At 36.5% G+C, this 11,258-nt stretch overlaps 2 protein-coding genes across 6 annotated transcripts in view; one reads left to right on the plus strand and one right to left on the minus strand.

The window, feature by feature from the left end:
• nptnb (neuroplastin b) overlaps positions 1-618 on the plus strand; it is a 53,246-nt gene extending 52,628 nt beyond the window's left edge. For both annotated transcript variants that reach the window (XM_046032925.1, XM_046032926.1), the window contains 2 exons: positions 31-104; positions 197-618. In XM_046032925.1, coding sequence (XP_045888881.1) covers positions 31-91 — 61 coding nt within the window. In that variant the 3' untranslated portion in view covers positions 92-104; positions 197-618. The remainder of the gene's footprint in view (positions 1-30; positions 105-196) is intronic.
• Positions 69-9,840, minus strand: rec114 (REC114 meiotic recombination protein). 4 transcript variants are annotated; one of them, XM_046032928.1, is made up of 7 exons: positions 9,313-9,832; positions 6,895-6,984; positions 3,710-3,793; positions 2,957-3,130; positions 1,940-2,017; positions 1,523-1,717; positions 69-1,218 (listed from the first exon to the last, which is right to left on the minus strand). In XM_046032928.1, the coding sequence occupies exons 1-6, from the start codon at positions 9,394-9,396 to the stop codon at positions 1,553-1,555; spliced, it is 675 nt and encodes a 224-aa protein (XP_045888884.1). In that variant the 5' UTR covers positions 9,397-9,832; the 3' UTR covers positions 69-1,218; positions 1,523-1,552. The 4 variants fall into 4 exon arrangements, with proteins under 4 accessions (XP_045888884.1, XP_045888886.1, XP_045888887.1 ...); XM_046032930.1 differs by having other exon boundaries at positions 69-1,717; positions 2,957-3,016; positions 9,313-9,840; XM_046032931.1 differs by having other exon boundaries at positions 69-1,717; positions 1,940-2,014; positions 2,957-3,016; positions 9,313-9,833.
• Positions 9,841-11,258: the final 1,418 nt, after the last annotated feature.

Raw genomic sequence — 11,258 nt, forward strand, 5'->3', positions numbered from 1 at the left:
GTCACTAAATCATAACTGCTTCTTTCCTAGGAAAACAAATTCAACAAATAACCACAAGGACAAAAACATTCGCCAGAGGAATACGAAATAAGCAATTTACTCAAGTAAGACAGTGTTGAAGGGGATGGGGGCTAAATATAGAACTCACTGTGAGGATTATCCATAGTCACGCCTTCTCTTGATTTTCTCTCCACAGATGAGATGGCTAAACTGCATTTTTTTGACTACATGAAGGTATCAGAGGTGGATAGAGCTCCGGGCAGTTTTCAAAAAAGCATATCTTGTCTCATTTTATGAGAAACAATATCAGCGTAACACTGGCAACAAAAAGAACATAATGGCTGTCTTAAGCATGCCTTATTCAGTCTTACGTGGAGATTTCAGGATGACAAATAATGATTAAAACCACCACAAAGGTGTACACATTTTTAATGTGCTGTTGGTGTCTCCTTTATTAATTTTATCATATCCTCAAATGAGGTGATCCCTTTTGTATTACATATCATGTACAATGCATGCAAGATAATTACGCAATAGGATACTCAGAATAGACATTTTCTGTTGTTATCCCTCGTGTGGCTTTTTTTTTGCATCTAAAATGACCTGTGTTTTTTTATGGAGTCATCCTTACTATATATATATATTATATATATATATATATATATATATATATATAGTTAGTTAGTTTTATTCTTGAAAATTTGTACAGCATATCATGGTCATTTAACTATGTTTGATTTTGTGACAAGAAGTCCACTTTTAAGAGAACTTTTATTGTGAAGCAAGGGCTTCAATGTATGGCAGTATTTAAATTTCATTGAGAGTGATTAAAGAAAATGACTACTGTGTGTTAAACTATCTAAACAAAAATGATATGTGTATAATTTTTATTTTCTTTCCAGAGTAACTTAGGTGTCTTGTATATGTTGAAGTATGAGTGTTCAAATGATAGGAAATCTGTAAAAAAATATTTTTTTTATATTTCCCAATTTCATTTATTGATTTTTATTTTTTATTTCTTTCTCTCTTTAACTGTATAGCATGGCTATAATCCTATGCAATATGTATTCTTAAATAGATATATGGAGGGCAGTTTGTTTTACTCAGTGAAGCTTTAATATTGTGGGATCACTTGGAAGCTGGCATAGCAAAATTCACTGCTGTAGCTGCATGACTCCTCTTTCAAATGTATCCATGTGTGTTGCGGTGAAAATGGACCTGCATTAAGGTGGGAAAAGAGGGACCAGAGTATATAGCCACGATGAAACATATGAGTGAGACCAATATTTTTTTTCTGAATAAAAAGTTTGAAAATTAATCCAGATTTTTTCATTTGACCTCTTCTTCCTCTAAACACCTAAATTCAATACCATTCAAAGCATCCTCTTCAAGCCATATACCATAACAACTAATGTGCAACAACATTTCAAACATCGGCAGCACAGCAAGAAACATTCCACCTCCACCACCAGGCACTGCCTACACAAACTGTATAAGAAAAAGCACATTACACTAACTTGACCTTTTTGCCTTCAGCTGTTGTTGAGATTGTTTACTCTTGAAGCAGTTTCCTCAGCTCCCCCTCCACCTTCTCCACAAATGCATGAAAGCTGGGATCCAGCAGACAAATACGCAGGATGGGCTCCAAGTCACCTTGTGCCAAAGAACCATGATGATATACTTGAGGCAGAGTCACAGCGGCCTCTCCTAAGAAGTGCTGTGGAAGGTCCAACACATACTTTTGAAAACAGTTAATTGAGTAGCCTATGTAAGGGTTACTAATTTACGGAAATAAATAAAGTGAGCAACCTGCACCTTGTGAAAATCAACGAAAACATTGTGGTCATTACTTAAATTTAACACAAAATTACAATTAATATGTATGACAGTGGATGTTCAATTTTGTTATTTGTTAGGTTTCACTTTTACAGATCAGTACCTGGGTAAGACGCTTGATGGACAGTGATCCTTGGACAACCTCAGGCTCAACTCCCACAGCCTTTCCGTGGCAGGTCTGCTGACACAGGGTTACATACAAAAGAAGAAAAAAGATTTAAGGACCACGTCACAACACCACAGTATTTAAGAGGTCATTACTAATTGAAAGATATCCACCACTCAAAGCCCTTTCATCTTCACTGTGAACTCCTTCAGTGTGTCTGTTTGCTAAAGGTCACATTCAAACCCATCAAACTCAAGTCCAGTCCTTTCTCTGTCCTTCATGTTACATGTTGCAAGCCAGACCGCTGGCTTTATTCAGAATCCAATTTCTAATTAACCAAATGCTCTGAGTGTTTTCAAGTTTGAAAGGAAATAAAATGCCACCACTGAAAGGAAGCAGAACTGAATGACAGCACCAACAATCTCACTCTTTCAGTATGTCATTCGTAGAGTGTGAATTTCAACTGGCTAAATGCTTTGATGGCATGTTAAATTGTTGTTGTTTTTTAAGGTTTGGGACAGAAATCACTGTTTTCATAATCAACAATTTGACTGTTAAAGGTGATATTAAGAACTAATTTCTTTAGTGGCTGAAATGATAAGCCAATTTGATGGTAATATTTATAAATTAATTTTATTATTGTTCTACATTCCTGCCTGTGCGTGTGTGTTTGGGGTGGGACATACTGTATTCTGCACCATATTGTATTGTGATTGGCTAATGAGTCATGTGCAGTATATTCTTTATCTCAGTCCACCCTCGTGCTATCGTGTCACCTCTAAGAATAAGACAGTATTGTATATAGCGCCATCTAGTGAGTATACAGCCACTGTTCATGAAGCCTTCATGACCACAGCATTGTGACAATACTGTTTATTAAGCAATGAGTAATGACAATATGATAACTTTAATTATGGTAATTTACATTACAATGATATACTTGATATACAATAACTATGGGGACATAGTTAATACAAATAAAATTTTTATTTTCTGAATTGTAAAATGGCCAACCTGTATCTCTGGTGCAGTGAACTCAGTGGGGGACTGATTGGAGGGCAGTGGGGCGTCATCCTGAGAGGCAACAGGCATGTACTCCATTAGTTTCTCCACAGCACTTGAGCACTCTTTTATAGCGTGTGCCCTGCTACTTCCAGCAAACTGCATCCTCACCATGCGGCTCTCACCCTGCAGATAAATACATTCAGACTGTATCTGTCAATCTAAACTGTGCCAATGAAAACCAACTCTGTGGTTTGTAAATGCTCTGTACTTGTATAGCGCCTTTCTAGTCTTTTCGACCACTCAAAGCGCTTTTACACTACATTTATGACTTTACTGAAGAGCCACCAGGGGGTTCAGTATCTTGCATACTGGGGGAGACAGGATTGAACCGCCGACCTTCCGATTAACAGCCAACCCGCTCTACCTCCTGAGCCACAGCCCGTACTGTATGTTGCTTTTGTGAAATCAGTATCTAATTAAGTTTAAAAAAGGTTTAGTGAACAAGGATACCGTTAAATTGGATGTTTAGGCAACTCATGTCTGAACAACAAATTTAACAGAAAATTATCTGGGTAATAATTTCAGTATGAGGAATATTTTATTATATATTATTCTTATCCAAACCTAGAGTATTATTAGTTTTCCCTTTTCATTTGGTATAGTGTAATAAATACAATTGTCTTGCAAGTGAATTAATTGAAGGAAAAATGTAGGACAGTAATTATCACCCATTCTCAGACTGCCATGCATCTCATAACTCACCTCCACACTAAATCGAAACATCAGGTTATCAGATTTATGGTGTATTTTGAGACAATCTGAGCCGCAGAGCAAAGGGACTGTATCCTGTGAAAAGACAAGAGAATAAACATTTTCAGCAGCCAGGACAGGTACATTTTAAGAATGCAAAATCGTCTTCTTTTGTACAACGCCAACTAAAAAGATTTCCACTTCTTGTAAAAATGACTAGATGAAATGAATGGGAACAAGAGAGTATTTTAGTTTTAACCAAGCTGACTGAGAAACAGATGTTACCTAAAACTGTCTGCAGGGGTCTCTGTTTACTCAGTAACCGCTTTGAGGCTCATGCCGAGCTTTTCTGTTTTACACACAGAATCAAACAGGCAGATGTATACAACATTAACAATAGCCTAATATACTGATTAGTCTATTCTGTTAAATTTGCTTTACAAATACATTTGTTATGACTTTGAAAATAGCAATTTAGGTATATAAACAGGGTTTTCCTTGGAACAATGGCACTACACCAGGGAGAAGGTGCTCTACTGTACTCTAGCAGCATCATTCCAACGTTAATAATACACATTTTTGAAACCGACAGCACTATCACGCTTAGCAATTTAGTAATAGTAATCTTAGTAGTGACTATAGTGCAAAAAATATATTACCAAGTTAGTTAGCTTGTGATTTCCGTGGATACACTTTGTTTTTAAATGCTGTAATACATAGCAATTAGGAAAAAAAACCAACACATTATTGGATATGAATTTTCATTCAAATGCATGGATCACTAAATTGTTTTGACGAGTATGAAAATGTGAATCACATTCTATTACCTTCACAGTCACCAGCTCCAAACCCAATCGACGACATGTGGGAGTTTTTGGGCTGGCTTACAAGACAGGGCTCATCAAATGAGGGAATTTCTTTTGGAATGATTTGTGTTTCATACCTCATGTATTCAAGCACCTAACTTACATGCAGGGTTTAAGATTGTTTGTCATACTGTAATTCCTAATGCATGTGTAGTCTATCTATCTATGGTAAAGAATGTACTGTTTCGCATTTTCTGGGTAAAACTGGAGTGTAGTAGTAAAGACAACTGACTTTACTTTCATGTGTCAGGAGTATCCATACTTTAAGGAGAGCACTGACACTCCTCTGTAACTTCACGATTCTCTCTGATACAGCAAATTTCCATTGTGTTCAAAGACAATTTCAAAAGTTTCCATCAAACCTTATCATGTAACCTATAGGCCCGAAGCTCTCTGTATTGAAATTTCCTGAGCATTCACTGCACCAATCTATAATAGACCAGTCTATCATCCTTGGTGAAAGCTCTCTGCAGTCTAGCTCGGCATCCTGGTGCAGCAAGATAGCTGTGTCACCTGCCAGAGCTCCATTAATGAGACAATGAGTAGTCCCTCAAATTTCTGTTGTCTGCAGGGCAGGAAGTTAACTTTTAATGTCATGTCTAAAGGCCAAAGTAACTGGTAAAACCCCCCAAAGTAATTTTCTAAGTTTAGTGTTAGCTTACATGCTTAACTAGACTTCTGCAGTGTAACACCTATAGAATAAAATTTTGGTTTAACTCACAGTATTTACCATTATTTGTTGCGGTGACTTCCTTGCCTGATTGTCCGCAACTCGTATTGGCCTACCAAGAATTAAGATGGCACTCTGCTGTGCCAAGGTTGGCTAAAAAACCAATGCACGAACAGGATAACAAATGTCAAGTACATGCAAGGCATGTAAATTCACACCCAAACCTGACTACCACGTAAAATGGTAGTTTTAAAATCTGAACCAAGCTTGAAGTGGGATTTCGCTTTACACGAAGCTAAAAATTTCCTCAATAATATTTTTTAAACTTATTTTGAACCTGTACACAAAAAGTTGTGAGGAACATTTGGTTTGACCCAACCAAAACAGTCCAGTCAAATCCCATCAGGTTTGAGCAGAAATGTCAAGCTCTTCAGCAGAATATTTCATATGGCCTTCATCGAATCCTTTTATCTGGAAAAGCAGATTTCTGTTACACATTTACATCCCAGAAAATCTGCCAAGAGAATGGTGCAGCTTTTCTTTAGCCATTTTGTGAAAGGTGTAATTCAGATGATTGTTCATTTATTTACATTCACAAAAAATCCTTGGGAAAAACAAAGCTTGAAAATTAACACAAAAGCAGTGTAGTGTTACATGATACGTATGAAATGTACACTCGTTGGGGAGAGTCAGTCATGTCCCATCCAGGAATGTCATTTTGGAGCAGCATTACTAATAATTAATACAATTCATATTAAGTGTTCCCTGCATATGGGTGTGCACAGCCAGTAATAACAACTGTGACGTACTACAGATTGCCAGTGTCAGAGCATGACAATTGCAACTACAGCCTTGAATGATTTCATGCAATTCCTCTATAGCCACAATTTATTTTTTGAATTAGAGAGCTTCAAGTACAGCTACACTGCAACACTTTTGCAACACAGTGTTTCGTGCACTGGACACCTGGTACAGTCTAGTGTCCAAATGTCAAGGTCTTATTAGCTACATTTACAGGAACATCAACATAAATTGATGTACACCAGAGAACTTCTACACCATTTTTTAAGGTGATTTTTATGTATTCCTGAGACTGTTTATCTTGAAGGAGGCTATATTCTCATTTTTGTGTTTTTGTCTTTGCTTTTGATATTTTGAACCATAAGCTTTGCATAATTAAATCTATAACTACTGATCTTTCACATACATACCATATGGAAACCATCAATAGAGGACTTATTTTTGTATGTTTCTTTCTTTTTAACCCTGAAAACTGAACTGAAGAAGTACGTAAGCCTCTAAGGTGAGAGGTAAAACATCTTTGAGCATCTTCAACCAAGTCCATTTGCCCTTAACTTTAACCTTCCTTGGACACATTTCAAACAATTCATTTGAAAGATGGCAAAACTCTACAGTGAATTGCCAGAATTGAAATCAGCAAAAACAAGAACAAAATGTATGGTATTAAATCATATCACAAGGCACAATAGGCCTTCTCATCACCAACAAGCACATCCAAGAGGCTGGATCTAAACAGTTCACCTTGATCAGGAAAACAAGGCTTGATCATCAGCTGTTATGTGCAACTCATATGGGACAATTCATGGAAAACAAAACAACAGAAAACAAAAATAGTCAATCTAGACACATGGTCTTCTTACCAAGCTTTCCTGTCCTTGCAATACCAGCAAGTATCCAGATTCCATAATTGTGAGAACAATTTCTGGTTTATTACCATTTGCCTCAAATACCTGGTGAAGAGAAGAGAATGTAAGCCAGTGCAAAGTTAAAGTGAGTAGTTTAGATTTTTCCGATCAACTCATGATGAATTTAAAACAGATATTTTTCAAACTGAGTTATACAAGGCGGTCCATGAGCAGTGAATTATACAGTTGTATCTGTGAGCACATGATTTGGCAGCTATATGGTGAGCCACTGTGTCATTTTATTTTTAAAAAATGTTGCACTACCCCATGTGGATCACAAGTGTCTACAGTAATTCCTTTTTACAACTGTCAGATAAAATCTTGTAATTCCATGCTCACAAATTGCTTTAAATACTATATTAGACCCTGCAATGTGGTCCCATGGGTGTAAATGCACCTAAACTCAGTTTTATTGAATAGTTTGAAATTATTCTCAGAGCTGTCACACAGTATAATGTATAATGTAGGTAGATTTTGGTTCCATAGCCATCTGTCCCTTTCTTCACACAGAACATGTAGCTCCAGCTTGCCATCTAGAGTCTGATGCAGTTAATGAAAGACAAACCAGAATTCTGGTTAAAGCTACACTTCTCCTGTAATTTGTTCCAGCACAAAATACTATCCCCAGATCTTCGTCTTCCCAGCTCACAGCTGATATTTTAAAAGTCAACACAGATAAATGGCAAGTTGAAGATAAATAAAGAAGTGAGGAAATTATAAATTAGGACATCTGATTATGTGTGACATTAAGCATGCAGTCTTCCACACAGTAGTTGTTCTATCTATGATAGAAAACAACAAAGTTCACTCATCACTTAGGCTGTGCTTATAGATATAATTTTGAAACTTTGAATAATGTGTCTGACAAATAAATGCAACTAAAAAGAACTACTAATTATAAAAGAATTTCCAAATAGGCCTAGTCAAAAATACTACTAAATGAGCATCATACCTTACCATAAGCCAATGTGATGTGACTGACATTGCTGGTATTAATAATAACTTACATTGTAGTAATTACATTAAAATGACACAGATGCAAATCACAATGAATAGACCTACACTGTTCCAACAACTAGACCAAGTGAGTTTTACATTTAATTTTCCACTACATCCTTTTTGGAAAACCCTATAGCCTAATCATTTTACAATTTTAAGAAAAGTATTATAGAAATTTACACCAGTAGCTATCCTCAAAACTCCCATAGTTAGTTAGTTCCTTCACTTTCACGCAGTGAAGGCTTCCCCAAGCACATGCAGACTGACATAATATCTCTTTATTTTGATTAAGCTACTGTTGAATTCCTCATCTATTTGTGGAGTCTTTCTGTCCTGAAGTGCATTTGAGTATTTTGTTTTCACATCAACTACCACGAGTAGCAAGACTGAATTTAAAACAGGGATGGGAATCACTGCAGAACTGTTTTACTTGAGAGTAAAGCTTCAAACAAAGGTCTTATCAGTCAACATGAATTCCCTCCAACATATACTAGAAAGACTCTGAATTCTTTGTTTACAGCTACCAAATGAAAGCTGCAGCTTTCAGTAAAAGCTGCTTTTCTCATTTTAGTTAACTGAATATTTTATGTATGCCTTATGTCTGTATGACTGTTGCTCAGGCAAAATAAGTATTTTCAGGTCATCGGTTTAAGATCTAGTAGTATGATAGGGATGGGTTTTTTAAGATCTAAATGGTGACCTCTAATAATAAGAGACTTATTTTCAATGGATGCACAACAGTGGTTGTGTTTACAGTAAATGTACAGATTTCTCTTGATAAAATTAATCAGTAGACTTTAGCTTAAACTGATATTATTCATGCATTGTACAAAGAGTGTCACTTAATTCAAGCTACACACAATAAATTGTAATACATTGTAATTAACAAATGTGCAGAGGAATAACGTCATTTTGACTCTTCCAGGATTATGGAAATAACATTCAAACGTCAAATACATTCAAAAAACATTCAAATGCAGTTGTTTTAATAATCTTTTGGGAGTTATTAATTTCTGGGGTTCATTATTCCAAAACAAAAAAGAAAACTGGTGTGTAAAGTTAATGATTCGTTACAGGTGAGGCACATGCTGAGGCAAGTAAATTATCCTAGCTAGCATATAGATTTTTGTCCCAAGTAAAACTTAACAATGTATAAAGTTAGTTTAAATTCATATGCATGCACACATCAATTGTATAATAAGCCAAAACAGCTGAAATGACGGTCGATTTTAGCTGGTAAATCATTGTCAATAAGGACAGCTAATGCAACGCTCAATAGATGCTAACGTTAGCTTAATAGGAGAATAGCTAATCTTAGCTAGCTAGTATGATGCAGTTCAACAACTATTCACGCACTAAGTAAACGTCAGTTACCTTCCAAGGCTTCCCTCCCTTTTCCATAGAGCCTGGAACAAAACGCCCATAGCGTTTTAACCTCCATGACCGACTGGTGGCCATTTCCAGTAAGTTAGACAGGTTCTGTGCTGATACTTTCAGGCTAAACAACACCTGACATGCTAACCTTCGTTCAGCGTGAGAACCGGCCAGGCGCGGGCTGACATGCTACACTCCAGTTTTACCTAGAACATGCTAAACATAGATAGATAGATAGATATATGGAATATACATGCATTAAGAATTACTGTATGACAAGGAATCTTAACACTGCATGTGGGTGGTGGAATAAATATTGTATGGATGATTAAGTAACGTTAACGTTAGCCCTATGACTTTATCAGGGCTCTCAAGGATTACGCATTCACCGTGAGTAGGGTTGCCAACTGTCCCGTAGTAGCCGGGATATCCCTTACATTAGGTCTAATTGATTTGTTTTGACTACTACGCTGATCTAACTTTAACCACTGACTGACTAATACAACAGCAGCAGTGCTGATCACGACACTTGACAATGGTCACCTACACCTGTCATCATCCAATCACAGCCACCCCTCACGCGCCACAGTATATGTTAAGTAAAGTTAAATGAAGCTACTGTGGAGATTCACAAAATAGCGGCAAGTGAAGCCTCATACGTGTATCACACTGTCAAATATAGGCTCAGCTACAACAGCACCGACTGCCCTGTTAAGCTAAACGGTGCGTTGTTTCATGACTCAAATGTTGTGAAGAAGATGCATTTGGTAAGAACGAAAGCTGAGATGATCACAATGAATGTTTTATGACCAAAGACTGTGTGGGATATCCTGAAAGATCTGTTTTACTCTGCTGCCACGACGCCTCAAACAAGGGAAACAGAAAAATGTTTCCATTGTGCCTGAGATGTTTTTCTGTGTCTGGTGGAGTGCTGTTCAAGTTACTTGACTTTTCTGAAGATAGTGATGAAACTGCAAATGGTATTCATCAAGTTCTGAACTGCCTGAAAGTTTGTCATATGTACTTGAAGGGGATAACCTTTTGTAACCTACAGTGTCAAGAGTCACAAGTGTTAAATTAAAGGGCTGTGTTAAACGTACCTGCTGTACACTATTAAACCTACCAAATATTTAATTAAGAGATTATAGCCATCATTATAACAACACACTGTATATTCACACAAAACCATATCCGCGCTCCTGCAGCAAGCCACCTTGTGCTTTATTTCACCCGATGGATGCGGTAACTAGTTTTATTTTTATTTTTTTTTAAGCATTTTGATTTTAGGATTCCTGGACAAATCACCTGTGATCCATAGGCCGTGACAGTGAGAGCAGCTGATGTTGGGAAGAGTACAGCCACATTGCTGAATTGCTGAATTATTATTGATGCAGTCAAAAATTCTCCAACCTCTTTGCAACCAGAAGCTTTGGCATTTTTAGCCAGTGGTGAACAAATTAACTTAGGCCTATTCAGATCCTTTAAAAAAAGTACTAATACCTCACCATAAAAATACTCTGCAAGTACTGCATTGAAAAAGTTATATAAAAGTATGTAAGTAGGCTATATGCAGGAAAATGTAGGAGTAGCCTATTAAAAATAAAAGTAGCCTACTCAAAGCAGAAAGAAAAATGGCCCCTATGACTGTTATACTATCATATATTATATCATTACATTATTATTCCTTATGCATTAATGTGGGCTGTATTTCTCCTTTAATTGATTGTAATAAATTATGAAAATAGTGAGAAATGTTGTCGCAGTTACCCAGGGCCCATAAGTGACACCTTCACAATGCTTATTTTGTCAATCCAATCCTCAAAATGATTAAAAATACATTATAATTCTGTCAATTAGCCTAACTGATGTAGTTCTACTAGTGTGTAAAAAGCTTATTTTTTAAAGTAGGCCTAACTAGTAACTGAAGCTGTCAGATAAAGTAAAAA

This window comes from Micropterus dolomieu, linkage group LG20 (genome assembly GCF_021292245.1).
Source record: "Micropterus dolomieu isolate WLL.071019.BEF.003 ecotype Adirondacks linkage group LG20, ASM2129224v1, whole genome shotgun sequence".
NCBI classification, from domain to species: domain Eukaryota; kingdom Metazoa; phylum Chordata; class Actinopteri; order Centrarchiformes; family Centrarchidae; genus Micropterus; species Micropterus dolomieu.